Source organism: Daldinia loculata, assembly GCF_022478755.1.
Source record: "Daldinia loculata strain CBS 113971 unplaced genomic scaffold F4817scaffold_3, whole genome shotgun sequence".
Lineage (NCBI taxonomy): Eukaryota > Fungi > Ascomycota > Sordariomycetes > Xylariales > Hypoxylaceae > Daldinia > Daldinia loculata.
The window spans coordinates 529,507-555,752 of NW_026054857.1; the positions used below are offsets into that span (position 1 = coordinate 529,507).

At 46.5% G+C, this 26,246-nt stretch overlaps 10 protein-coding genes across 10 annotated transcripts; 5 read left to right on the forward strand and 5 right to left on the reverse strand.

Annotated features, from left to right (window-relative positions):
- The first annotated feature begins 511 nt into the window (after positions 1 to 511).
- F4817DRAFT_324734 (NAD(P)-binding protein) lies at positions 512 to 2,052 on the forward strand. Its single transcript, XM_049301670.1, has 3 exons — positions 512 to 1,200; positions 1,343 to 1,497; positions 1,575 to 2,052. Exons 1-3 carry the CDS (start codon positions 732 to 734, stop codon positions 1,938 to 1,940), a joined length of 990 nt encoding a protein of 329 aa, XP_049163222.1. The 5' UTR covers positions 512 to 731; the 3' UTR covers positions 1,941 to 2,052.
- An 84-nt stretch (positions 2,053 to 2,136) lies between these two features.
- F4817DRAFT_356002 (uncharacterized protein) lies at positions 2,137 to 2,990 on the reverse strand (the record flags this gene model as incomplete). Its single annotated transcript, XM_049305732.1, has 4 exons — positions 2,137 to 2,364; positions 2,437 to 2,579; positions 2,641 to 2,834; positions 2,959 to 2,990. The coding sequence occupies 4 exons, from the start codon at positions 2,988 to 2,990 to the stop codon at positions 2,137 to 2,139; spliced, it is 597 nt and encodes a 198-aa protein (XP_049163223.1).
- Positions 2,991 to 3,996: 1,006 nt separating this feature from the next.
- F4817DRAFT_311751 (GroES-like protein) lies at positions 3,997 to 5,131 on the forward strand (the record flags this gene model as incomplete). Its single annotated transcript, XM_049300037.1, has 3 exons — positions 3,997 to 4,132; positions 4,198 to 4,208; positions 4,274 to 5,131. The coding sequence occupies 3 exons, from the start codon at positions 3,997 to 3,999 to the stop codon at positions 5,129 to 5,131; spliced, it is 1,005 nt and encodes a 334-aa protein (XP_049163224.1).
- A 586-nt stretch (positions 5,132 to 5,717) lies between these two features.
- Positions 5,718 to 7,165, reverse strand: F4817DRAFT_324736 (NAD(P)-binding protein). The gene is made up of 3 exons (XM_049301671.1): positions 7,041 to 7,165; positions 6,573 to 6,969; positions 5,718 to 6,505 (listed from the first exon to the last, which is right to left on the reverse strand). The coding sequence occupies exons 2-3, from the start codon at positions 6,864 to 6,866 to the stop codon at positions 6,005 to 6,007; spliced, it is 795 nt and encodes a 264-aa protein (XP_049163225.1). The 5' UTR covers positions 6,867 to 6,969; positions 7,041 to 7,165; the 3' UTR covers positions 5,718 to 6,004.
- A 1,672-nt stretch (positions 7,166 to 8,837) lies between these two features.
- Positions 8,838 to 9,962, forward strand: F4817DRAFT_365843 (uncharacterized protein; the record flags this gene model as incomplete). The annotated part of the gene is made up of 3 exons (XM_049306920.1): positions 8,838 to 9,127; positions 9,203 to 9,271; positions 9,335 to 9,962. The coding sequence occupies 3 exons, from the start codon at positions 8,838 to 8,840 to the stop codon at positions 9,960 to 9,962; spliced, it is 987 nt and encodes a 328-aa protein (XP_049163226.1).
- A 789-nt stretch (positions 9,963 to 10,751) lies between these two features.
- On the reverse strand, positions 10,752 to 12,130 carry F4817DRAFT_324737 (translation machinery-associated protein). The gene is made up of 2 exons (XM_049301672.1): positions 11,928 to 12,130; positions 10,752 to 11,832 (listed from the first exon to the last, which is right to left on the reverse strand). The coding sequence occupies exons 1-2, from the start codon at positions 11,939 to 11,941 to the stop codon at positions 11,253 to 11,255; spliced, it is 594 nt and encodes a 197-aa protein (XP_049163227.1). The 5' UTR covers positions 11,942 to 12,130; the 3' UTR covers positions 10,752 to 11,252.
- A 150-nt stretch (positions 12,131 to 12,280) lies between these two features.
- On the reverse strand, positions 12,281 to 12,994 carry F4817DRAFT_324738 (uncharacterized protein). The gene is made up of 2 exons (XM_049301673.1): positions 12,676 to 12,994; positions 12,281 to 12,588 (listed from the first exon to the last, which is right to left on the reverse strand). Exons 1-2 carry the CDS (start codon positions 12,781 to 12,783, stop codon positions 12,451 to 12,453), a joined length of 246 nt encoding a protein of 81 aa, XP_049163228.1. The 5' UTR covers positions 12,784 to 12,994; the 3' UTR covers positions 12,281 to 12,450.
- Positions 12,995 to 15,658: 2,664 nt separating this feature from the next.
- On the forward strand, positions 15,659 to 17,334 carry F4817DRAFT_133107 (uncharacterized protein). The gene is made up of 2 exons (XM_049297768.1): positions 15,659 to 16,249; positions 16,329 to 17,334. The coding sequence occupies exons 1-2, from the start codon at positions 15,895 to 15,897 to the stop codon at positions 16,904 to 16,906; spliced, it is 933 nt and encodes a 310-aa protein (XP_049163229.1). The 5' UTR covers positions 15,659 to 15,894; the 3' UTR covers positions 16,907 to 17,334.
- Positions 17,323 to 22,170, reverse strand: F4817DRAFT_324746 (salt tolerance down-regulator-domain-containing protein). The gene is made up of 4 exons (XM_049301674.1): positions 21,954 to 22,170; positions 20,526 to 21,783; positions 20,202 to 20,461; positions 17,323 to 20,148 (listed from the first exon to the last, which is right to left on the reverse strand). Exons 2-4 carry the CDS (start codon positions 21,655 to 21,657, stop codon positions 17,995 to 17,997), a joined length of 3,546 nt encoding a protein of 1,181 aa, XP_049163230.1. The 5' UTR covers positions 21,658 to 21,783; positions 21,954 to 22,170; the 3' UTR covers positions 17,323 to 17,994.
- Positions 22,171 to 24,365: 2,195 nt separating this feature from the next.
- On the forward strand, positions 24,366 to 25,947 carry F4817DRAFT_133178 (Rho2 GTPase). Its single transcript, XM_049297769.1, has 5 exons — positions 24,366 to 24,814; positions 25,020 to 25,098; positions 25,161 to 25,166; positions 25,241 to 25,432; positions 25,523 to 25,947. The coding sequence occupies exons 1-5, from the start codon at positions 24,780 to 24,782 to the stop codon at positions 25,811 to 25,813; spliced, it is 603 nt and encodes a 200-aa protein (XP_049163231.1). The 5' UTR covers positions 24,366 to 24,779; the 3' UTR covers positions 25,814 to 25,947.
- The last annotated feature ends 299 nt before the right edge of the window (positions 25,948 to 26,246 follow it).

The following is a 26,246-nucleotide window of genomic DNA, read 5'->3' on the forward strand; positions in this document are numbered from 1 at the left end:
TTACGATGGAACCTTGACAGGGAACTTAGGTGACCGAAGACACTCCGGTAGCAATAGTACTACACGGATTTGGTAAGATCAATAGAAGTGTTACTGGTTGACTAGGATGAATTTCCTCTTTAAACATCGTGGTCGAGTCGCATACATATATCGCTTAGGAATAAATGCCCAAATTTTAGGAAATCTGGATACCAACAGCTGCATCTAAGTGGTATTTCTTCAACACGTGCTGAGCTTAAAAACGGGTTCTTTCTCCAGTGGAGTCTACAACGTCGTAACATCATGCTAATCATGCTACCTATGTATATGCAACGCTCTCGGTAAACAACCTATAATGAGACTATAGATCCTGAAGATACTTAGGTACATGGTAATCTTTTAGTTTCCTGAAAAGGTATGCGGGACATCACTTGGCTCGATGTGAATGGCCAGTCTTTTGTGGGACATATATCTTAGGTGGTACTCGTTTACGGTACGCAAACCGTTTTTGTTCGGTGACTCGAGATCTCAGTTTAATATCACCGTTATTGTTGGACTGCCAAGATCAACAACCAATAAACCTTCACCCCTTTTTCATTGGTTTGTAATAACGTGCTGATATTTCTCAAGGTCAAAATCCCCTCGGGTCCTTCTAGCCCGAGATAGGCTTCCGAATATCCCCCGAATTCATTCACTAGGTCATTTGTAGGTTGTAGCTGTCTCGCCTCTCTAGCTAAGACAGCGCGTTCAACATGATAGGATCTGTTCTTATCACAGGGGCCAATGGGTCCCTTGCAATACACGCTGTCGACTATCTCCTTCGTCATCACCCAGAATACGCTGCTATCTTAACCGTACGAGATATTGATGACGCCAACAGCAAGAGACTGCGTGAGATAATATCGAAATACCCAAATGCGAAGACATCTATCCACCAGCTTGACCTTGCTGACCTCTCCGCCGTTCATGATTTCGCCAGCAAAATTGAGAAAGAGGTAGCTGACAACTCGTATCCTCCACTTAGCGCCATCATCGCCAATGCTTATTATTGGAATCTCGTCCGCGACCCCGAGCTCACAAAAGATGGATACGAGAAAACCTTCCAGATTGGCCATATTGCCCATGTAGCTCTAGTACTACGTCTTCTAGGGAGCTTTGGACCGGAAGGTGGAAGAGTTGTGCTTTTTTCGAGCGATGCGCATTGGCCCGGCAAGAACTCTTGTTAGTATCTTCCTTTGTATCATCATAATCCTAGCTTGTCTTTCGGCACGTCAATCGAACTCCCCACGTTCGGGAACCGAGATCTTAGCTGCCACTTAGTTTATGCCAAGTCACCAGGCCGCGGCTAACGTTATCAATGCAGTGGAGAAATATCCACCAACAATCCCCGAGGACCTCGAACAGCTCGTGATGGCCGATGCTGGGGCCGACAAGACAGGTCTAGGATTCCAGAAGTATGCAAATACAAAGTTGGCAATTGTGACATGGTCGTATGCACTGGATAGGCATTTGAAGAGGGTCAGTAACTGTCTGAGAATGCTTTTGGTTTAATATGCCAAAAGTTACGTACGAATGACCTAACTGGTGTTTAACAGGACCCGAGTTTAAATAAGATTACAGTAGTAGCAATTAATCCGGGGAACCTAATCGACTCGCGCGCGCTTCGAGTCAACACCCCGAAACCCTTCACTTACATGCAGAAGTTCGTTCTTCGACCTCTTCTACCCCTGATTCGACTAAAGGACCATACGGCGCGCCTCTCTGCCCCAGCTGGAGCAGACGTCATCGAGCTAGCTGTTAACTCGAAATATGCGGGCCAGGCGGGTTATTATACTCTTCTAAAGAAGGACGAGAGTTCGCCGGAGAGTAAAGAGGAGCAGAAACAGGAAGCGCTATGGGCGAAGAGTTTAACTTGGGCTAGGATCAATAAGGAGAACACTTCTTTGGCCCTTGACTCTTAATACTGTAACAATATCTCACCCTTGAAGTGGTTGATTCGTAGTGGAAGACTTGAGTCACTGTGTACCTAGAATGCCGTGAAGTTTAGTAATACCTTAAGATTGATTCATGTCATTTCTATTGTCGTTTGAATATATAGCTGTAACTAGGTAAGTTGTAAAGGTACGTAGACAAATCGTCGCATAAGAAACTAATTGTTCAACTCGAGTGTCTACGATCTGCAAACCGTCTCTGGAAAAACGAAGACTCCATCTTCTCACAGGCCAATTGCCAATTTTCTTCGGTCAACCATTTGCGATAGAATGGCTGGTACCCTAATAAACCGCCAAGCCACCTCCCAATCAAAATACTAGAGGCTTGGGAAATTATATGCCTAAAAGGAACCCACCACGGCAACGATAGATATGAGCCTCCTGCGTCGAATGTCTGCCTATATTAGCTATATACACAAGATATACCAAGGTCAGATAGGGGAGGGAATAAAGCCTAATAGCTCACCGATATGACTTGAATCGGGTTAGGCTTCTTGCCACCAATCACAATCTCGTCCTGATACGCATACCAACTCTGAAAGAAGACGTTATCAAGCTTAAAGGCCTTTAATGTCTGTTGGCCTGAAAGTAAAAACTTCGTTGTGCTATCTAGCCTCGAAGCGGTGTCATCTTGAGGGGGCAATGAAGGTGGATATAGTCGATGGTCAACCCATGGGCCATGGTCGCAGACAAAACTCGCCATCACTTGGAATTAATATGACTTCACGTCCGTTTACCTCTGCGGCCAAGCGGCCCGCCAATACCTGCACGTACTCTTCCTGGTACGGATGGAAATGAAGAGGCGGCTTCTGCGATCCCAAAGCGATGAGACGCGGATGAGCTAGATCAAAGGTTACTTCGAGGCTAAGTAAAAGCAGCAACGTATTATGTAAGCTTATAGTTAAGATATGACGATATCGTGACCATGTCCGATGTTTATAGAAGCGCTTGTGTCAGGATTCTAGATGAGACATCTAGAACAAAGGACCTGTTCAACATGTATAGACGAAAGACCCTCATAGTTAGTTTAGAGTTCCTTGCGGAACAACGAAGTTGTTTCCATGCTGTTTCGTTCCACCTCGTGACAGCTTGTTTACATTTAATATTTTGGTAAAATAATTAAATATTTGCAAGCAGGTACCTAAGGACATTAGGTAAACCTGTGCGCGGTCTGCATGAAATATAAAAGTGGTATTATATATGCTAAATGTGAATCTTCTTATGTTATTGTTTCACCATAGTTACGTTGTTACGTTGAAACTCGAACCCCTATCCCCACATCTCTATAATGCATCCCCTAGAAAAAAGAGTTGTTAATAAATTGGCCCACTATATTCTTTTCTACGCAACCATTCATGAATTCAATGAGATATTTAATTGCTAGGGAGGCAAGGAGTTCGTGCACATAGTGGATCAATACCTAGGCAAATGCCGTAGATTGAGTGGATATCCGGACCAACCCCGAGGCCAAAACATAATAAAAACATATGAGAGAAATTCACCGAATTCGTCATCTTTGCTTCAATAATCTTCCCGAATAAGATGTAGGTAGACTAGAAGTTGTGTTTCCAAACACTAGTCCCTTAGGTCTCTCATAAAGGTAAACTTTCACAAGCTGGTTTATATTAGTAGCGTAGAATCCCATCATCATGACAAGAAGACTCTGATAACGAGTCTTAACAATTTGAATTAAGCTAGGTAACTTTAGATTGTGGGCCTTTGCCTCCTGAAGCCCACAATCTCTTACCGCCGTGGAAGAATTTCCGAATTTCCGAATAAGGTCAAACAACTAGTTCTAGTCTCTACACTAAATGCGGGCGATGCCGCACCTGCGTCTCAACGTCATTTATGAAGATATTATTTGCAAGGTTAGCAGCCTCGGTCGTTATGGATATGTGAAAAACTTTTATCTTGCATGGATATATAAGATAGTTGAGCTACTTGTCTGGAATCATACGACTTCTATTATCCTTCTAATACTTCTAGGCCCATTTATACCTATACTTAGCCAGAAGTTAACAGAAAAATGTCTGGCATTACCTTCACAGTTTTCAAAGGCGACAAGTCTGGTGCGCCCAAGAAGGCCACTACGACTAAGCCAGAAAAATTAACGGAAGATTACGTCTTAGTTAAAGTTACGGCTTCTGGACTATGTGGAACTGGTAAGTCTTGCGTTAGGTCCATAAAACTCGAAGAAACTGATAGTTAACTGACTTATGAAATATAGATCTCCATTATGTATGTAATACTTCTTACGTGGTCTAAGCGTAGTGACATAAGACTTTTACTAACATAGCATCTAGAAAACTGATGATATGGTCCTAGGACACGAAGGAGTTGGTGTCGTCGAGTCAACAGGACCAGCATGCAAATTCTTAAAGAAAGGCGACAGAGTTGGCTGGGGTTACGAGCATGATTCTTGCGGTCACTGCCAGCTATGCCTGAGCGGTAGCGAGACATACTGCCCTGAACGTGCCACGTACGGATTCGCAGACCGGGACCAAGGCAGCTTCGCATCGCATGCCATCTGGAGAGAAGCTTTCCTGTTCAAAATCCCCGATGAGATGACAGATGAGGATGCTGCACCTTTGCAATGTGGTGGAGCCACCGTTTTCAACGCTCTTCACGCCTACAATACCACACAGGTAGAAACTGTCGGTGTAATGGGAGTTGGTGGCCTTGGACATCTGGCTATTCAATTTGCTGCCAAGATGGGATGCCGCGTTGTCGTTCTATCCGGCACTGATTCGAAGAAGGACCAGGCTATGCGACTAGGAGCGCACGAATTTATTGCCACCAAAGGCAAGAAGGAGCTTAAACCGTTACGGCAGCTGAACCGCCTGCTTGTGTGCACTTCTGCCCAGCCTAACTGGGAACAGATTATCCCTATCCTAGCTCCTGGGGCATGGATTCATCCCCTTTCAGTCGACGAGGGCAATTTCGAGATCCCCTATTTACCCCTTTTATTTGGTGCCATTACTATCCAAGGATCCATAGTTGCTCCGAGATATATTCACCAGCGTATGCTTGAGTTTGCTGCTCTACACAAGATTAAGCCTGTTGTTCAAATTTTCCCGATGACGGAAGCTGGCATTAAGGATGCCATGGAAAAATTGGAGCAGGGCAAAGTGCATTTCCGTGCAGTTCTAAAGCCCGAGTAATCCGCATGTCGGGAATGAGATATTCGGGCTTGGAAGGGGATTACATAGTACGAAACATTAGACTACATGAGGCATGATTTTAACTATTGAAGGCAATCACACAGACTGGGAATTGACAGAGGTTAAAATTGTTAGTTTCAGGGACTAGTTGAATTGTAAGCTGCGCTACAAATTAATTCAAAGAAGTAACCAAAGACAATAAACCTACTATAGTTACATGTTAATACTCTGAAGAAGTGCGTACAGTCCTAATTTAGATTTCAGGAATATATTTTAGCTACGACTTGTGGTCTACGTTACGTGTTGCAATCTTTCATGTTTAAAAAGTCATTTTGATGGCAATCTTCGATGGACGTTTACACATGCGGCCGAATAATTAATGGTTTAACAAAAGGGGGAAATAATTCAGCCGATTTCTCCTTATTATAGACTTGATAGTTCCAAAGCTTTACCTAAAGCTATATGTTTTATAGAATTAGCATGAAAGCGCTGCATTTTAGCAAGGTTAATTGGCACTTATGTATATAGAGAGTGACTCTATGTATGCAAAGCAAGACCATGTGGCTCGAAGGACCCCGTTGGGAAGGAGGTAGAAGGGCTAGTCATTCACCTACCAAAAGTCTTAATCTATCTCTAAATACTTAACACTAAGTATTCTATTAAGGGTAGACTTTACAAGAGTGCAAATAGCCCTAGGAAATCTAGCATCAACTCAAAAGCGATAATTGGTGACTTTGACAAGCCAAAAGGCCAAAGTTTCATATTTTTGCGTTACTTAGCCTATACCGAACGAGTGAAATACACTGAAGGCTAGAATTCCCCTTTTGCCCCAAAATTTGCCTTAAGTACCTAAGATAGTACGCCATGTTTAACTCAAGGTTTATAGAAGGGTTCCCCTTCAGCACAATCTTCCCCTTGCTCAATACATCTCTTTACGGCTGCATCTGGATCCTCGTCGCCATCTAGTATATCCAACCAGGAAGTCTTGAGGTTGGGAGAATCGAGTAACAAAGCCGTAACATACGCAAGGGATGGACGACTCGTTGTTCCTGCTACTCGCGGATATTTCCCTAAGGCAACGCCGCCAACGGGCTCCATTGTCAATATGCCTGGGCGGAGGGAAACCGCTGCGAAATCCTTTCTTTTCTTTCCTTCTTCCCACAGCACCTTATCCGCTACGATCTTGGCCTCGTAGTATCTATTCAATGGATTGCGAGTTGTCTTGAGATACTCCTGCCAATGCTCCTCCGTCACCCAGGACATCTTTTCATAGCGACAACTGTTGAAGGATATCAATATGAATTTAGTGATCGACGGGGTTGCCACGGATGCGCGAATGAAATGACATGCAGCATCGCGGTCAATTGCCTCAGTCTGACAAGAGGATGTTAGCATATGTCGGACTTAAGTGAAAATTCGGACTTAACGCCGATGCTCATACCCTCTCCGGTGCTCCTTTCCCTGCAGCACCAGCACTCCAGACGACATAGTCAGGTTTTACTTCATCTATCAAAGTCTTGGCTTGTGCTTCGCTCTTGACGTCTTCGATGCTGCGGACAAGAACATCTAGCTTGCCCTTATGATTCGTCTGCGCTCCAATCTGCTGTAACTCCGCAACCTGGTCTGGACTTCTAATGATACTCGCAACCTCCCATGATCGTTGAAGGAGCATCGGTGTTAGCAACCGAGCTACCTTGCCGTTGCCACCAAGTAAGAGAACACGATGAGCCGCCATTGTGATAACAGTTTTCAAAACAGACTAAGAGGTGAAGTAGTAGTGTAGTAGTTGGGAAAGAAAAACTGCGGCGGAAGACTCGGTATATAGGCCAAGGGACCCCCTCAATTAAAGAGTCAGAATCATTAGAAATTTGTGCCACAGAGTCATTTAATACGTCAGATATGCTCTTACTAATCAGGCAGCCTGCGGAAAACTCCTTGGGGCTATTAGCCAAGGATTGGTCGTACCAAACAACAAGTCGGCGAATGTGATCACTATCCGACGCATATGATAGATCAAGTTGAAGATGATCGCTCTCGTCTGGAAATATGTATGAATAAACGTACTTATTCGTAGGTAGGTACCTATGAAATAAATTTTTCATGATTCAACTATTAGTGAGTTCAGCAGGCACTTCAAAACACATAATCATCTCAAAATATCAACAACTTACCCACTCAACACGTTTTAGCTATTGCATTCAGGGTTAGAACCTAGCATGCTTCAAAATGGAATACCCTTAAAAACAATTATATGCAAACTCTCTTCATTTAACTAGCCTTTCGTCTAATTTGAGGGGATTCCGACATTTCAGATGAAGTGAATACATGGGTACATGTATGTGAATCCACTTAACTGTCTAGCACTTGCCAATGTCGCAAACATCTCCCCCCCGCTTGCTGTTCTAAGGTCACACTTGCATTCCGAAACCCCGGCTCCGCTTAACTTCCTGATTGGTGGAGAATGCCGCATCCGGACCTCCTCCGGATCGGAGCTCCGCCAATACTCGGCCGGCTGATTGATCATACCTCCCCCTTATAGGACCGGCTTTCTATACTATCATATGATCATAGAAACGACACTGTGTACACCTAGTGAGTGTTACGGTAAAAACTTAATTAGTAAAATCCTGACTAGAACAATACTTAAAGGAAAAAGAAAAAGAAAAATTATGATGCCCATTATCGACCTGCCTCATATGTCCTTTCTCCCTAATCATGTCATGTGAGGAAGTGAACAAGAAATGGCAATGCACCTAAGCTAAAAAAAATAAGAGACCATGAACCTAGCAAAGACTAGACTGCTGACACAGCACTTTTTCCTGGGTGACTCTGTAGTCCAAGGATTTAACCTGCTGTATTCAAACAAAACTCAGATCAGTAGGCTAAAATTCTATCCAATGTTACAATGGAATTGAAACGGATTGCTACTTAGCACATGGCAAGTTAAGAAGCGTCTACAGGATTGACCCTAATCAAATCGCTGAATGACTATTAGCAAACGATGCTTAGTATTATGCGTACACTTTGCAAGTCTCTGTGAACCTAGGTAGATGATTTGCCAGTAAGTGCTTCAGACGAACTAGAAACTCCATCTCGGGGTGTCTAGCAGGGGAGCCTATCATACAATAGCATACCACAGCCCCTAACTTGCATCCCTAAACTGTTGGTGTGACATTCTCTTCGTAGTAAGTACAGATGGCCTAGTACCATGTATTAAGTCCTTAGTAGGTATGTACATAGCATATGCTAGCTGCTTATCCTCGGGGTTCTGCGTCTAGTCTAAGAATTGTGTAGGGGCGCGCCCTGTACAAACCTGCGAATAGTTTCTTCCAAACCCCCTCTTAGTAGGATGATACAGAGAAGTTACTCCCTTTACCCACTTATATGCAAACCAGCAGAACCTTTTGGGGGCCTGCAACTAATAGTGAGCTGCGTATTACAGCCCGCCAAAACAAATCGTTGCCTTGAGAGTGGCTGCAATCCTGCCTAGTGATTATGATTTAAGAAGACAGTTCCTCCTCTTCTTTGCATGCTCTTCTCTTCTCTTCTTCACCTTCAACTCATCCTGCCCTGGGCTCCTCCCACCTGTACTCAAGTTATTTCTCACCCAGCCTATCTCTTACGCCAGTAATTTCCAACGCAAGTCTGCCTCTTTATAATATTTCTTCTTCCAAAGTCATCTCCTATACAAGCCGTCTAATTCACCATGGATTCCCCTCCAGGACCCGCCACCCTTTGGGGTATCTTAGAGTCTGAGCACTCCCCTATCTCTGCTCCGCCTGCGGAGAACATCGACGTAGGACCTCTTGAGATTCCGCGTCTCCCGTCTCCCATGTTAAACCCAGCTTTTGAGCTATTTGGTGAGGATCTCGAGCTTTTCGAGCAACCCCGTTACGAGGGAAGTTTTCTCCAGGCCATGTTCTACGACTCCGCCAATGCGAATGATTTGATCCGCTTGAACTACGGCCTGTTCCACAACAACTACCCGCATGAGAGGTATGTATAATATATAACGTCCTTTTATTTCCCATCTTCTACCATTGTAAAAACAAAACTAACGGTCTATTGCAGAGACGTTGCAGACCCAAGCCTTCTCCTAGTGGAAGGTGTCGCTGCTGTGGAGTTGGAGTTATTCAACGTGTACGTATTTTGCATCATTATATCAGCTTAGTGTATGACGGTAACGCTAACAAGATATCTTAGTGAAATCGTTGTCTTGATCGCGCGTGGAGTTCCCATCCTCGTGCATGTCGAGATGCTTCGGGCTCTCCCCTACTTGTACTGGATGTTCGTCGATCCCCGCGATCGCCTACACTATACAATCGTCCGCGTCCTCGAGAGCGCCGACGTTTGGAAGATTGCCCTCTTGGCGGTCTACGGCACTGAAGATTTCAACCTGGACGATCATCAGTATACTGGAGAGGACTATATCGCGGCCATCGCGCTAGTACAGCGATGGTCGGGACAGCGTTATGTGCTACGTACTGTTGTCAACTATTTCAAAGCGTATTGTACTCGAGTCGCAATGGCCCTACGCAACGACCCTATCCTCCTTCCGGACCATCTACTCAACGCAAACGCTCATGACCACGTATTGGGAGAGATTCAAAGATGCTACGTTCACTATCAAGCAATTCACGGAAGATTTCGTACTCTTCCGATGGGAGCGTTCGGAGCATGGGCTGTGAGGGCAATTTATCCTCCGTACCTGATCACTAGACTGCATCTTCTAGCTTACGGTTTCCGCCGAGAGATCACCTTGGCCCTCATGATACAGGCCAATGCCCACATCTTCGATTACCACCCCGAAGAGCCGATCTTCTTAGATTGATGAGCGAGGTTCTTTACACCAACCGCCGTTCGACTCTTGAGAAACTTTACTCCGAGTCATGATATGTTTCAACATATCCACTGCGCATTGCTTTTTCACTTGAACGATTCTTTGAAGAGACCACAGCATTCTTATTTCAACTTGCAGAAAAAAAACTTACAATTACTACGAATGCTGGACGACATATGTAATGTTGTAGCCAGATGATTACACGAGCCAGATGATTTCACGGTTGATGAACTTACTTCATGGCAAACGAGCAGACTCTTGCAGACTCTTGCAGGCATGCATGTTGATAGCACTTGCTAGCTATAGATAGTCCTTACTTGCGAAGATTAATCAATTCATATTCTTAGCCGCTAAAATTGAAACAGTGTGCGAGTTTCTCCTACTGTGGCTTCCTCTGTCTAACTCGCCATCGCCTTTTGACTTGGTATCGTAGATGTAAGATCCGGCTTAAGCCATGTAACCAAAAATTCCCTATCACATCATTACTGGACATGAGTATTGACTCTGATAGGGCTAAGTTGATTGACTCGTATCAATAATGGTAGATATAACCCACAGAGTCAGACATTTTCAAGATAGCGCATTGTGATCTTTGTAGCATGTTTCTAATGGAAATTTTTGTCTAAGATGCTAAGTGAATGGCTTCAGCAGAGATCAAAGAAGCTCACTAGCACATTTAGTTGTGATACACATCAAAACAAACTTTTATTGTAACTTCTTTGGAATTCTACCCCTTTTCGGAGCATTCCGGTGAATTTGCCGGAGGCAAAGGTTAAGCGGGGCGCCGGTCCGATGTGTATCACGGCCCCACTTCGGCGGTAGCAAACATAACGAATGCAAACAACCCTCCCAAACAGAGTTTAATTCAATACATAGGAGGTACCTTTTAGAAGAAGGTATTTGAAATCCCACTAGAAGAGTATTCAAATCGACCGGCCGGCCAGCCAAACAATCATGTTAAACTTTACACATATCCTTGCAAATTAGTACCTATCAATCCGATACTCTACTCTGTGTACACGTCTCACCAGAATCACCCCTTCGAAATACCATTAATAAAAATACCTTTTATTCACTTTCATATTCTGATAGCTTTGCCTCTTCGGAACCTTCACAAGATGATATGTAAATATAATTGGCCCTAGTAGTATGAATCCCTCGGATAGTACCGCTTCTCACAACTGAGATAGCTTCGTCGAGGCACTCTCGGGCTAGTGCACGTGCTTCATGTAATGATACTCGCTTAACCAATAAATCGACCACGCTCCACCGCGACTCACTCTAGTCCGTAGTGAGCTTCCATAATCCGTCGCCCAGGTAGTGCGCGTCCTCGATAACAGGCCCTTTACCCTTCTCTTTAACTTCCTTGGTGCCCATGACTAAGAATCCTACGGCGCATGCCTCGAGCTTCCCCTCGGCTCGGACTACCACGGGCTCTCCTTTCTCCAGTTCCCTAGTCCACCTCTCGTCTTCATCTAGACCCTCCTTCCCCTCTTCGGTGCTGACGCCGCTGGGTAATCTGCCGCCAGTGCTTGTCAGACCGGGTGCCATGAGTGTGGCTCCGGACAATACGAAGCGAATCGCTCCGCGGTCTATGCGTATACTAGGGAAGGCGTCTGGGAAGCGGTGGACGAGGCGTAGGTGCGGTAGCAGCGTTGTTGTGTCCTGCTGGAAGAAGAGCGGCTGGGAGTCTAACACGTACAGTGTGCAGCGATCGGGAAGCTTCATGGCCTCGAGCGACCCCTTCTTCGGTAGGATTTCATCGATGTAGGGGTTTAGTAGCGGGTAGGTCGACAGTAAAGACTGGCGCAGAGATCGTTGGACCGACGACTTTAGCTTGGATTTGGGCGCGGCGGTTATTCTATTTGTTGGTAAAGTGGGATAATTAGCTAAACCATAGTTACCGAAAATCTGGTAAAGAAGATTAGGATGTGCCGAAAGGATAGGAATGCTTACTCTCTCTTGAACATCTTGACGGATTGAGGGCCAATTGACTACTACGTATTTTTAGGAGTTGTTGGATGATGTCTAAACCGATATTAAATGATGTTTAGAGTAGAAGCTCGTGAAAGTTTGGAGGGGCATTTGGATGAAATGCCCCGCAATCATAATTCAGAAGTCCAAAGCAGCAAAGCGCGGGGCAGACTCGACCCCTCGAAGCTCCCGGTCTAGCGGGGCACATGGTACAAAGGTACCTTCTATCAACGCCATCAACACTACATATCAGCAAATGACCATCATTCATTATGCCGCACGTCGCAGATCCGTCTAGTTAAAAGGGAAAAATAAAACCATGTCAAAGATATTGTTGCTGATGAGTAATTGCTAGTCATTCTTATTGCTGATATTAAAGGGTACTAAGTGCATAGGTTACGTATAATGTTCCTTTCCGGCGAACCCCTCCATTCCAAGCCCAACCAGCTGAGCCCAACAGCTTCATATCCGTCATACAAAGGCGTGGATTGCATAGGTAAAATGTCTAACCATGCTGAACGTGGCTTACAGTGCCGTCGTCCTTGACATGGACATTCAGTCGGTCCGGGACGAAATCCTTAGTCACCATCATGCCAGGTTGAATGACACGGCATTGCTGAGGGAGATCCTTCTTGCAGAAGTTCTATAATTTGTATGCGTTAGCTGGTATCTTCATGCGTATAAATTATTCTCTATGGGGGAGATACGAGGAGAGAAAATTGGTACATACCGTCTCGCTGTGGTCATTTTCGGATACTGTCTTTCCTACTAGCTTGCTGGACCACTGTGTGGTCTTGTCCTGAGAGTTGTCGGTGATTCCTGGGACGACGAGAGGCATTTTGGCGGGTTTAGTGTTAAGTGTTTTCGTAAATAGATGTTGATAGTAGTTAGGAGTGTGTCTTCTAAAGTTCGGGATTCGTAGACTTTGGGTGACGGAAGAGATGTTGTCTCTTATATGTAAGGGTAAGGCAAGCAGCAATCATAGATACCTGCCTGGAATGCATCCGCCTCGTATGCAATGACGTATACACCTATTTAAACAGGGCAGTCAGTGCTACCAAAAATCACGTGGATATCCCCTGTCGACTTAGGTAATCACTTAGTTCCTTAATTCAGTCACTTTTACTTCGAGAAATCTCATATTTGAGTTTCCTTATGAGGTAACTCAGTATGTAAGATAGGTCTATAAATGTAAATATAGGCTCGGATGGTTAGTCATTAAGTTTGTAAGTTCGGTCACTTCATGCTCCTACATATTCGTTTTGGGAATTTTATTCTTATGCCAGGTTATCACCAAACTAAGAGCAAAGCTCAATGAATCACGATATTTCAGATACAATAGTTATGAGCTCGTTACTTATGACTTCTTTTATATTGAATACCTAGGTTTTAATAAAATCGGTGTACTTTACGGGTATATCAACTAGGTATACATTCCTCCTTGATGGTTGCCAAAAGGCAGAATGACAGGCAATAGAGATGATTATTTGGAAGAATCATAAAGATTAAGTATTTGACAATCGATGGACTTGAACCTATGTGTATACAAAAAGGAAGCTCACTGCGTTATACCTAGGTCCTATATTTTATCTTATCTAAAATATTCTAGATTATTAACCTCGCCGTTCCGGGTTAAGAAATGGTATTCGTCAATTTAAAGATTACCCATCAGAAGAGAGGTGAGCTATCCACAGACGTATTGAACACGGAAAGTTCCGGTTTCATTCCTACTGTCAACCTCATCGCGGATAACCGCATTCATGTTTTACCAATGGTATTTTTAATCTCATATGAAGGTAGATAACGGCAGTTTGAATAATCTACAAGGGACCCTCCAATAAAATTATCTCTTATGATGATGTAATATCTGTCTCTTATATCGGATAGACTCGTTAACTATGAAAAAATACTATGCAGCTAGTTGTTCATTCTAGATCGCGAAGCTAGCAGGACAGAGGAACCAGTTGTAATTGAATACCTATACTTCATACCTTAGGTACCATTAACCTTTGAATATTATAACTGCAGTTGGTATAATTATTGTTAACTCAATATTCTGGGTAGAAGCAGACGCATGAGAAGGTCTGACTTGCTTATAAAGCAACAAAGACTTGAAATGTAATATTCCCCCTATTGATTGATATCTGATAGTAAGTTCAACATGTACTCCAAGATGACACTCGAACTGTATTAAAAAACTCCCGAAAATACACCTAGGGTAGGTAAACAGTATACAACGTAACGTTGTTCGGCAGACATTTTACCATTGACAAGAGCAAAGCATTAGCGATCATCGCACAAAATATCTGGGTTCGTCGCGAATGATAGCCTAATCAGTACCGATTTAGAAGGTATCCTGCAATGCAAAACGCGAACCCAGCAAAATACGCGGGACCAACAGCTGCAGCACCTCTCCAAGCCCCTTGCGGAGCTTCGGCTCAGCCACCATGCTAGCTCTCCTGCATGGACAAGGGGGTACAGCCTTAAATTGCCCAACGTGTTCTAGTCCGACTCGCTTGAGGCACTTCACTCTGTGTAGTGGACTATCGGCGGTAGACGATATTAAGCAAAAGGGGTTTAAAGGGTATCGGGTATTGCCCATATGCCAAATTGACAGCGGTGCAGGGGTAGTACAGATCGGCATTGCAATAAACGAATTATCCCGAGCTGGTGGCTTCCCATAGGCCCGCCTCGACACGGTCATGGGCATTAACAAAAATCTGACATGCAGAGAAGAAAAGCCCTGGTCTCTGCTAAAATCAGATCAGCTTAGATAAGGCAAAACCAAGCTTTTGCTGATCCCCCACAATCTGCTCTGGCAGATGTATCTTCTTCAGATTTTCGTATCCTCCCAAACCGACACGTTCTACATACATACCTACATAGAGAAACACTTGTCTAACCTAACAGATCCTTTTATTTCTTTGTACTCACTATGGGAAACACAGACTTCCTGATTCAATCTCCGACTAACTAGACAGACGAGACGGCACCAAAATTGTTCTCCAAAGTCATCCACCCAATCACGATAGCTCAATGAGGGCTGTGCCGTTTCCGAGCCAGCCGCAGCGCTTCTGTTTCTAACGCGAGGGATCGATATGTGATTCGTTCCTCCATGCCGTAGGTCAGCACCAAAATAGGTCACTTCACAAAGCCTTCGAAACTCATTCCCGCTCTTTAGGTACCTCTTAGGTAGTTACATCAGGTTACCTTATGTAGTTATCGGCTAGTGTTCTGCTGCGCGATACATATGGATATAGTATAGCATGTATCTCCGTAGTAGGAGCCCTAGGCACCCGACAGCTTTGTGAGAGCTAGCTGGCTGTTCCCCTTGCCAGTAGCCCTGTAAAAAAATAAAAATAAGAGAAGACCCTGAAAAGCATCATGATGGGGCTGGGCTGGGCTGGACTGGACTGACTAGGTAGCCTAGCTGCATCTGGACAGCATTTACGAGGATGCGTTTTTCTTACATACATATTCAGCCAACCCGTACTTCCGTCTGGTCAGATTCTCTCTGATTCTCTTGTCTTTTGGTTCTTGTGTTTCCCATCTCATACCCTTCGTCATTAAGGACTTTTGCGTGGCTCACGGGTTCTGACCGACAACTATTACTCTAGCAGTGACTAGGGCAAGAATCAGGATATTAAAAACCTGGAGACGGATCAGAGAAGAAAATATTCTTGGCTAGATACATATTTATCGGCCAAATCGGAACGTGGATTTGTTAGGTTTTACCTACATGTTCTTGGGAAGAAATCGCGGTTCGGACTTTGCCTCTATCTAGGTTGTCACCTATTCGGGCAACTTACAAAGCCGGTGTCTCGACAGAGCGACATCTAGTTCTACCTATCTTCGCCTGAACAGTCTCGCATCAGTACATCTTTAGCGTGCTGCTACTTCTTCTAAATCCTAAAATTTACACATCTTACCAACCAAACCAGCCATCATTATGCACGGACGAAGATCGGGTGCCGCGGCCCTCCCGGCCACCCTTTTATCTCTTCTTCTACTTTTCCCGGCATCGTCTCTCGGCGCTAGTCCGGCGATAGCAGACCGAGCTTTGTATATCCGCGATACCGCTCTTGGGCTCTCTGCGGCTGCAGCCTGTGGTGACAAAGGCTCTCTCACGCACTGTTTCCGCAATGTGCCGGAATACGTCGAGGCCGACGACCTAGAGCGATGTTTCCGCAACGCCGGCTGCACGAGGGCCGAGTCCACCATCGAAGCCGCCTTCATCATCAACAATTTCCACAACGGCAAGTCCGTCGCCGAACTTCGACGGCGAGGGCCTGAACCCGTGCCAGGTGAGACATTACCTTTAACGATTAAATAAGTACCGATAAGTTAGGGGATATAATATAGCTAACCAAATATCTACCACAGCTCCTACACCAGCACCTACGCCCGCACCAGCAGAAATCAGCACCTCATCCGCAACCGCTACAGGCAGCGTCTTCTCAGCCTCCATCGAATGCAGTTCCGAAACCACCACCAAAGCCACCTCCTGCCCCATCCAATCCACGGGCAGCGAATCCGGGAAAACCCTCCCGTGCTTCGAGACCCAAGTCCCGACGTCGGTCTGCAAGGCCGAAAACTTCTGCTCGACGGACAAGGACGGCAACGACCTGTGCATGCTACGTCATGACACTCTAGACGTCGGCGAGATCATCGTCACCGCCTTCCTAGCCGCGGTTTTCGGCCTGGGCTTCGCCACCCTGCTGTTCTTCTGCTGCCGCGATAAGAGCGCCCAACGCAAGCGGAGGGCGCATGCCGAGGCCGTGGCCATCGCCAAGACGGCTGCTGCGAACGCTACCAGTGCTACGATGGCGGTAAACGAAGAGACCGCTATCCCGCCCAAGCGCGAGCCGAGCGTAGGGACTGGTGGACAAAATCCCTTTGTGGATTCTTCGTACGCGGACGCTTCGTACGATGCTCCGGGTCATGCTCCGAGCCACCATTAGTAACGGTGCGTTGGAGACGTGTATTCCCAGGAGCTGGAGCGGAGTCAAATTGAAGAGGAATGGAACGAAGAGAATCGAAGATGAAGAATGTGTTCATACGAAGCGGAAATGACGAATGAATTATATCATATCATGGAATTAGGCAAAGTCGGGCGTGGCGAGGATATGGAAAACGGGACTTTCGGGCTCACGATGTTGCAACTCGCTTAGATACCTCGGGTAATTGGTATTTTCAGTCCTGCGCTATGCGGTTGTCTTTGTCTTTGTTATCATTATGGAGTAATTTTTTCCCTCCACATACCTCTGTGCCCATTGTCTTTTGTTACCCTTTTATAATGCCCTTCTATGATGCAATGACCATTAGCCTTGGCAGATATAATTGAATTCAGCTATAATGAGCTTTGTATGAATGCTAGCCGTTAAGCTACAAACGGATGTGTTTGTTTTCTCGTAGCTAATACCTGCTCTCTTGTAATCTGCTATAATCTGCTATGAATGAAGCTCTCGGTTATGACTTCGTATATCGACAGTACACTTACATAACGGGAACCATAAGGAGAAGACTTATCAAGGTCCCTATTCACAATTGCGCTCACCATATAAATTAAATGGGTCTATAACTTCCCAAGAATATGCATCTGCGACTCATCCAGCATCTGGCCGCACTCTTGTAAAATATTAATTTCGCTAATACTGAACAAATAGCGCTCTAGTACGGATGCTCAACGGGGTTTCCCATTCATAACAATGACCTGCTTAACGGCCCTAAAAATCGGGGGCGAGAGAAAGTGTAAAAAGCCACTTCGTCTCGCGCATCTCTGAAGGCATAGACTACTCCCACGTGCTCTGACGACCGTCCCAAGGGATAGTCGACCTATTGGTTACAAACGCGCTGCGACTGCTCACCCAGTAGCGGCCCAAAAGGTACACGATGAGCTCCGAAGAGCCGGAAATAGCTCCGGTTCCATGCGGAGAAGAGAATCTCAAAATAATTCCTAGCCTCGACGTCGGCCCATTATCCACCCCTGCCAGTAACAGAATTACTTTATCCCTAATTCCAATAGTATTTTCAACGAGCGTATCGATTCCTACGTCGGGGGGCCCGCACGACTTGGTGAACTAACTCCTACAATTGGACTGCCGATTTCGCCTGGAGCTCCCAGCACATTTCGCCCCGAAACTGATCCTCTATCAGCTTCAAAGCGGACAGATAATTTCCCATCGTCGCCTATCCGCACATCAAAGCTTCCGCCGCCGTTATGTGAACTGCCTACGGTTTCGCACATATCTAACAACTCCTCTTCAGAGACGGGGTCGTGTCCTGGTGGATTTATACTATTCACGCGACCTTTAATGGCAAGCAGGTCGACATATCCGTTTGCATTGGATCCGAGAGCCTGTAGTTCTTTGCATGCATTCACAAGCATTTGACGAACAGCAACAGGTCGAGGTTGAGAGGTTCGCATACCAGAGGCAGGAGCACCAAACGAAGGATTCATCGGCCATGTAGGGTTAGGGTTGGCGAAGCCGGGCGGTGGGGAAAATACGTTTGGAGGACCCCATGTAGTGTTGAGTGGCGAGCCTAGGAACGGGTCCATGAATGGCGCGCTTGGGAACGGAATCCGACCTGGAGCGGCGGTGCCTCGTCGAGGGGAGTTTACAGTTTCTAAAGGTACATCGGTGTCGTCAAGTAAGGCGCTGCTCCCGAGATGATTGCTCACATCATCGATATCGGCTGACAGGTTATGGCTTTTCTGCCCGTGAACTACACTTCCTGGTCTACCAATTGGTGCTGGTCTGCTAATTGGTTGAGATGGACCGCCGGATAGAGAATTCGCGTCAAAAGAAGCAGATGTTTGTCGCGAGTGCGAATGCGGCCGCCCCGATACGCTCTCCGGGGAGAAACCTTGGTGAGACATATTCGGCGGAGGCTGCTCTGCCGGGTGATGGAACCCGGGGGGAACATGCTGAGTTAGAAAAGATCGACTGCTCATCGGGCTAGGAGCGGGAAAGCCTGGCGGTGCCGGCATGCTACCTACGGGACGGAAGTTCAAGTTTCCAGGAGGGGGGAATATTGGTTCGTGCATTCGGTTGAAGCCTGGAGCCATATGTGGAGGTGGTATTCCGGGAGGACCCTGGAGGCTCATAGGTAGTCCCGTGAACGGCCCTTGGTGGACGCTAGGCGGGCTCCTGACTCCTATGTGAAGAGGAGATGCTGGATGGGCGACGGGAGTTCCTATATTATTTACCGGTCCGGTAGATGAAGCCTTTCTGGGCGGGCCAATAGGACCAGGGCTAGTGTGTAGCGGAGTTTGGGTGAGCGGCGACACATTCTGGCTTGGACCGGAAGCAGAGTGAGAAGCCTGAGAAGCTGATCTCGTTACCTCATGAGATACGGAGCGAGGTTTCATTGGTGTGGGAGCCTTGGGCAGAACGGGAGTTGCAACTGCTATTTGAGGCGAGGCGTGATTTGGCGGGGGTTGGTGAGGGAGCACAGGAATCGAAACGGGATGCTGTTTCTTCGCAGGCTGAGTTGGAATAGGGGCTATAGGAGTTGCGGTTTTAGCAGCCGCTTTCTCCTTTTCTTCCTGCTTAGACCTTTCCTTGGCGTCACGGTCAGCCTTTGCCTGAGCTGCTCTTAACTCCTTTTCTCTCTTATCCTTCTCATGCTTCTCTCTCCTTTCTCGAGTCTCGCGTTCCTTAAGCTCCCGAGCCTCTTGTTCCTTGCGTCGCTGTTCCTCCTTTAGCTTCTTCTCGCGTTCTTTTGCTTCGCGAGCTTTGCGTTCCTGCTCCAGTTGCTTTTCCTTCTGCTCCTGAGCACGTCGCTGCCGCTCAACCTCCTTTTTTAATCGCTCCTCTTCCTCGGCTTTTTTCTGGGCATCTTTCTTCTTCCGCCTTTCTTCTGCCTTGGATCTGGCTTCCTCAACCTTCCTTGCCTCTTCCGCTAAGCGAGCCGCATCTTCTGCCGCTTTGGCAGCATCGCGTTTCGCCTTCTCCTCGATCTGGGCTTGCTTCTTCTGGGCCGCCTTGTCTTTGCGTTTCTGTGCTTCCTTTGCCTTCTTGGCCTTTCGTTGGGTTTCTTGCGTTTCTTCTTCTTGGAGTTCTTCAAGAAGCTTCTCCTGACGTTCCCTGGCGACCTTTTCTCGATATGCGGTCAATACTCTCTGCTCAAACATTCGTGCGGCGAATATCTGAAACATTCGGCGGCCTTCTTCCATACGTTGCTCCTCAGTCATGGTGTCCTGTATAATTTATCAGCCAGAAGGCGCGCCTACGGTGGATGCTCGCTAGCTACCTCTTCCTCTTCATAGTCTTCATCCTGACTATCCTCCTCCTCTTCCTCTTCGTCCTCCTCTGACTCGTCATCCTCGAGAGGTGGGTGGTTGTGAGGGTTAGGCAGAGAAGCACCATTAACAGTGTGGCCGTATGCACCGGCGTAGTGATCTTTGGCATCTTCCTCGCGCGCCATCCTTCGCTCGGCTAGCTGCTCCATCATTTCTATGAACTTCTTGCCGTCGTTCTTGAGTAGGTCGTCTGCTACAGTAAGAATGCCGCCTAAAATATGTTATTCAAACACGCTGGACACACGTATGAATCGGACTCAAATGAAGCAGCTTACCTTTGACAGTGAGACTTTGACCAAAATTAAAGAAATCATTAGGATATTGGTCACGAGGGATCTCTTCAGGCTCATCTTCATCCTCATCCTCGTCATCCAAACCATCTACATCACTATACCCTTCTACTTCATCTTCCTCGTCTTCGTCGTTGTCCACGTGTTCCACTATGCGACCATGAGACGGGTGATGGTTCGAAAATCTAGATGGAAGGGCTCCGGGGGGGTGCAGTCCGCTCATAGGTCCGAATCTCTTAGGTTCGAACATAGGGGGCGCATTAGGATGGTTGTGAGGTTGATTCGCGAACGATTCCAACTCTTGATAGTATGCGTCGTAGAGACCCTCTAATTCTTCTTCGATTGCTGTCCGTTTGCGCCCGCAGACAGAACAGCTGCATGTGTGCTTCTGCTGTTCCTTCATCTTCTTGAGCACCGCGTCTTTCTCAACCTTGACCAAGGATTTTCGTTCTTCCTCTCCCAAACCCAGCCAGAACTGCTTGATACGCTCTCGCTCCTGCTCGTTTGATGTGTTCCATATCTTCTCTTTAGATATGCCTGAGGGGTTATTGCTAACGGGCTCCTCGATCGTGCCCTTCTTCTTCTTTTTCTTGGACTTCTTAGAAGGCTTCTGCGCCGAACCGTTGGTTGATTCGGGGTGCTCATCGTCACTATCGGTCTCATCTCCCCAGTCCTCGCCATTGTGCGTGTGGTTGTCGGAGGGAGGGATTTCGCTCGGTATGGTATTGCGGGAGTAATGCGCGTCCTTTCTCTGCGACTCTGTTCCGATAGGTAAAGGCACGCTACTCGTAGATGCGGGGCTGGGGAGCCCATTTGCTACGGCCTCTGCTTGTTCAGCTGCAGCCTTCGCGGCAGCCTTCGCTCGGCGCTTTTGCTTCTTGCGATTTACCGGCTGCGCAGGGGGCATGTCGGCAGCTGTCGGGATATTGGTCGGAGCACCGCCTCTGGAGGATGAGGTTGTCGTAGGTGACGGCTGGGGTGGAGGAGTAGAAGCTGAAGACTTGGGAACCGATATATACTTGGTTCCATCCTTGTTTGTATATTTCGCTGTAGCCTTGGGAGTCGGAGGCTGGGGGCCCTGCGCGGCCGACTGTCGATTGTTATTTTTGCCAGGCATTCTCAAGGGAGGTTATGACGCGAAAGCGAGGGGAGTCATGTGCGATCTACTCCTAAGAGACAGTCCGAGTTAAACAACTCGCTGACAGACGTTGCTTATTGATAGATGCAGATTTAACGGTATCACCTAAGTTAGAAGGATGATTAGCTGCCGGATAAGTCGGTATTATGATCGATTTGGCGAAGGTGAATCTTAATGAATCGTGGTCGTGCCCCTCCCGAGCATGCAAATTGGCAACTGTCCGAACCGGAAATAGGTGCTGCAATTCTACGAGATAGTGGGTTTTTGTATCTAACCTTGGCACCGTAAATATGCTAAAGAGTGCAACGCCGACAGGCCTGTCGGAGTGATGGCTGATCACCAGGTGTGAATTATGTTCGGTGGTCAGAGATGTTGCTGTAGTCGGCCGAGGTTTTGGAGATGTTGGCGTTTCTTGCGTCTGGCTTTTCCATGCAAAAGACGTCGAAATCTTAGGTAGGCAGGTACATGTACTATGTACAATCTCGAAAAGCAGCTTAGGAGGTACTTTGGCTTGTGGTACCTCCACGCTTATTGGATCGGTTCTTCCAAAACTATGCTAAAACCTTACATGTAGGTACATAACCGCTTAGGTAAGGCATCTTAAGTAAGGCCTCCCTAAAGTTACCACAGCCTCATCTCCATCAGCCCCAGTTTTGCCGGTCGGCAAGCCGGGGAATAAAGGAATCACATGATCTTGATCTTGAGTAACCCCTCCAGGATTTTAGAAGCTGAGGCAGCCCAAAATTCCCAGCAATAAGGTACGCCAATACAGCACCCTGATGGCTGAAGCTGTAAGTCGTCACTAGTTCCGTTAACACAACCCCTTAGGACCCCTTGACCCGGTTGATCTAGGTGCCAGTTCTATGTACATATCTCCCAACGTTCAACAACATTTTATTTATACCAGGCTGATAACATTAAACCATAATAATCATCTATCACTTACGGATAGTTAATATTATATTTATAAAATAATTGTGAAATCTATTAGATAGGTAGATTTAGATCAATGGCCTATTTTCAAGAAAAGTACGAAGTACCGTAGATAACTGAAACTATTTTAAAAAAGAAAACTGCTAACTGTAATGTAGATATCATTACACGTATGAAATACGGAATACTGGAATGCGGGTTGCCCAAGGCATTCCTCACATCTATGACCGTGTGCTGCGTGAAAGGAGTTGCATCTTAGCGTCCCCCAAACAAATTTAATGGTTTCAGTTATTCCCCACGCCTTGCAACGGGAAACATGTGTGCCTATCTTGCTGAGGCCAACAGACTAGTGTTCCATACCTGAAGCACCTGGTTTGTATGTATTGGCCGCGTATGTATGTACCTACTGCTAACACTACCAATGCCAATAACAATACTAACATGACTTGTGCTACATCATATTGACTAGATTAGGTACCTAACCAGGTAGTCAATTAATAAGAGAGGAGGTCTTACCTACATGTAGCACAACTTGTCAAACTACAGTGCTAGGAAACATGTACTAGAACTAATAGTTACTGCAAGCCAATGGCGTCAGGTCGATGCTATGTTCGACCTCTTCTCCATGATGATCGCCTCAATAGAAAAAAGTGTGGTCGGACACGGTCCTTATACATAACAACTTACCCGCAAGTTCAAGTGGGATTAAGAGGGGAGTATGCAGCAGAGACATGCACCATTCCAATTTTTTATGCTGAGACCTGCAGCCGTTGGGCGATCTTAGTCGGGTCAGTGCGACGAAGCGGGAGCGGTCAGCTTGACAGGCTAGCTTGATTTGATTTCTCGACGTTGACGAATCGAGAGCTTGAGATTCTCCTGTCTATTTTGCATAGGCTCCCCCAGTGAAGCCAAGTGAATGGACAAGAACCACTTTGCATATTATTGGGTTCCACTCCAGTCATTAATTCATCGTCAAACATGCTTCGCGACAATCAGCAAGTAACAGCGTATATCGTTAACTTGTCGAATAGCAACGAAGTAGCATCGCAGTTTTAACATATACCTAACTGTCTATTCTTAATGGTCACTGGCTCCTTCATAGTTTACAATCTGGCTGTCTAACAGCCAAGTCACTCACCAGCTGTTAAAGTCGGCATCCATCATCTTATCTCGAGTTATGCCGGACCAATTGCGCTGGGAAAATTGATTCTGTTTACAACGACCCCCTTGTTGATTAACTGATGCTGTGGCACGGCCTGGGCAGTTTGTTTGATCCGGCCAGGTCCTTGTAACGTAGCGTTCTCTCGGGGTTTAGCATGGCTACAGCTGAGTGGCGGCATCTCGCAGCTTTACATCAGCTCAGCATGTCGTGTAGAAGTCATGGTAAATAATAATGGTAATATTTCTTGAGGCCGGCTTTTCATCTATACGACGGCGGAATTCTGTATATAAATTGAACTGGAGTCCCCCCGTCTAATAGTAAGGCTCTTAGAGCTGTTATATTAGTCTAACACAGCTGGACACATTCGCGACGAGTCAAGGTCCGGCGTCGAACCCGACCAATTGTATCGCTTTATTCTTGAAGCTGAATTACCAAGTTACAGGGGGGGAATAGCACCGACAGGGACTAAGGAACTCCAGGGAATCCTTTAACGGAAGGCTTTAAATTCGACCGCGAAACCCGGCTCTGGTTTGCAGGCCTCTCGTATTCGATCAATTTTTTCTAACCCAAACATACTTAAATCTTTAAGATAACACAGAAGGGCAGTAAAAGAGTATAATCCGAAGAAACGAGATACCATCTATATTGGGAAATCTGGAAATACCCAGTATCATCAACGATTGATCCGTTATTAGTACCCGACCCGGAGACCCGTTGGAAAGCTCCCTTATCCCTATCCAAAAATAATAACTTATTAAACAAACTCACGTCACCTTTTTGTCACCGGAGGCCTTATATTTGCGCTTACATATTCTAATTCCAATCCGACACGAGGTGACGACCCCCCCAAGCTGGGGATAACAAGAAATAGACTTTCGAATTCCTCGCTAGTCCACGCGTCCTAAAAAACCACAAAACGAATCTAGAAGTTTATTCCGACGACGAGACATACGATACGAACTATTAGGCCCCCTTGGGATTGGTGCACTTCACTTCGCGTCGAGCAATGGCGAGTTCAACTCCGCAGAATGTTATTCGCAGGTATGCTTCACCTTGGCTGTCGATCTCTTCTCGGTTGTCTTCGAAGACAACCATCACGCACACCCCACGACGTCACCCCCTTTTTCGAGCCTGTCATCGTTCCGGCCAGACTTACCGATCCACGACTTTTTATCTATAGCCCTTCGCATTCGACTACTATCATGTTTTACTATACGAATTAACACATAACTAATTGGGTCGCTAGGAAACTAGTCATTATTGGCGATGGAGCTTGCGGCAAGACCTCTTTACTGAGCGTCTTCACGCTCGGATACTTCCCAACCGTACGTTGTCTCTTCTCATTTCCGCGCTTCCGGCCAAACATTTACTAACAGATTACATATAGCACTACGTAAGCAGACATCACCACGAACCCTATCATAAGCCTACCTGGCCGACGGACTAACGATTCTCGCGCCCCCTTAGATTCCGACCGTTTTTGAGAACTACGTAACAGATTGCAGAGTTGACGGCAAGTCGGTACAATTAGCATTATGGGATACGGCTGGTCAGGAAGACTACGAGCGATTGCGACCGCTCGCATACTCGAAGGCGCATGTGCTACTAATAGGGTTCTCGATCGAGTCGCCTGATTCTCTTGATAACGTGAAGCACAAGGTTGGACAACCCCCCGCCTCTACTCAACTCACGTTCCACACTACGAGCAATAAGAGACAACGGAACAATCCTGGCTAACAGCAGAAATAGTGGGTAGAAGAAGCGACAGAACGATGCCCCGGCGTCCCTGTCATCTTAGTAGGACTAAAGAAGGATCTACGAGACGACCCGGTAGCGATCGAGGAGATGCGCAAGAAAAGCCTAAAATTCGTGACGGAGCGACAAGGCGAGCAAGCCGCGCAGGAAATCGGCGCGCGCAAGTATCTCGAGTGTTCGAGTTTGAGCGGAGAGGGCGTCGACGACGTGTTTGAGGCCGCCACCCGCGCCGCTCTCCTCACCTTCGAAAAGGGCGAAGGCGGCGGATGCTGCGTCATATTATAAGGCGGCGCAGCGCAGTACGGCACGGCACGGCATGGCATGGCACGGTACGAACTCGACGCGACTTGTAGAATGGGCCACGGGAATCGACACACGAACACGAGCAGGAAATGTCCCCGGGGAACAGATTTAAACCAAAAATGGGTGTTCACTTAGTGGAGTTTGGCTTAACTAGGCGGAATTGAATATCTATTCCGAAATACTATTTTCCTTTTGTTTTGCCTTTGTTGGAATATTACAAGAGGAGGCCGCAGAAGAGAAAGAGGAGCAGATGAGGCGGAGGAGGAGGCGCTCGGATTATGCGTGCCGGAGGAAGCAATTGGGAATTGGGATTCATAACAGCCATCAATCTACCTCGAACGAGACGAGCTCTTGTCAGGGCCTACAAACTACGTACCCAGCATCACGACCAATCTATCTAACCCACCCCCCATCT

Excerpts from the sequence above, each read along its gene's own strand:
- F4817DRAFT_324734 (XM_049301670.1), top strand. The coding sequence starts at position 732 with ATGATAGGATCTGTTCTTATCACAGGGGCCAATGGGTCCCTTGCAATA. Across the intron at positions 1,201-1,342 it reads TTGGCCCGGCAAGAACTCTT|TGGAGAAATATCCACCAACA; the intron begins GTTAGTATCTTC and ends TTATCAATGCAG. Across the intron at positions 1,498-1,574 it reads TGGATAGGCATTTGAAGAGG|GACCCGAGTTTAAATAAGAT; the intron begins GTCAGTAACTGT and ends GGTGTTTAACAG.
- F4817DRAFT_324736 (XM_049301671.1), bottom strand. The coding sequence starts at position 6,866 with ATGGCGGCTCATCGTGTTCTCTTACTTGGTGGCAACGGCAAGGTAGCT. Across the intron at positions 6,506-6,572 it reads GGAAAGGAGCACCGGAGAGG|ACTGAGGCAATTGACCGCGA; the intron begins GTATGAGCATCG and ends TCCTCTTGTCAG.
- F4817DRAFT_324738 (XM_049301673.1), bottom strand. The coding sequence starts at position 12,783 with ATGCCTCTCGTCGTCCCAGGAATCACCGACAACTCTCAGGACAAGACC. Across the intron at positions 12,589-12,675 it reads AAAATGACCACAGCGAGACG|AACTTCTGCAAGAAGGATCT; the intron begins GTATGTACCAAT and ends TACAAATTATAG.
- F4817DRAFT_133107 (XM_049297768.1), top strand. The coding sequence starts at position 15,895 with ATGCACGGACGAAGATCGGGTGCCGCGGCCCTCCCGGCCACCCTTTTA. Across the intron at positions 16,250-16,328 it reads AGGGCCTGAACCCGTGCCAG|CTCCTACACCAGCACCTACG; the intron begins GTGAGACATTAC and ends TATCTACCACAG.
- F4817DRAFT_324746 (XM_049301674.1), bottom strand. The coding sequence starts at position 21,657 with ATGCCTGGCAAAAATAACAATCGACAGTCGGCCGCGCAGGGCCCCCAG. Across the intron at positions 20,462-20,525 it reads TCAAAGTCTCACTGTCAAAG|GCGGCATTCTTACTGTAGCA; the intron begins GTAAGCTGCTTC and ends AACATATTTTAG. Across the intron at positions 20,149-20,201 it reads AAGACTATGAAGAGGAAGAG|GACACCATGACTGAGGAGCA; the intron begins GTAGCTAGCGAG and ends TAAATTATACAG.
- F4817DRAFT_133178 (XM_049297769.1), top strand. The coding sequence starts at position 24,780 with ATGGCGAGTTCAACTCCGCAGAATGTTATTCGCAG. Across the intron at positions 24,815-25,019 it reads CCGCAGAATGTTATTCGCAG|GAAACTAGTCATTATTGGCG; the intron begins GTATGCTTCACC and ends TTGGGTCGCTAG. Across the intron at positions 25,433-25,522 it reads TTGATAACGTGAAGCACAAG|TGGGTAGAAGAAGCGACAGA; the intron begins GTTGGACAACCC and ends CAGCAGAAATAG.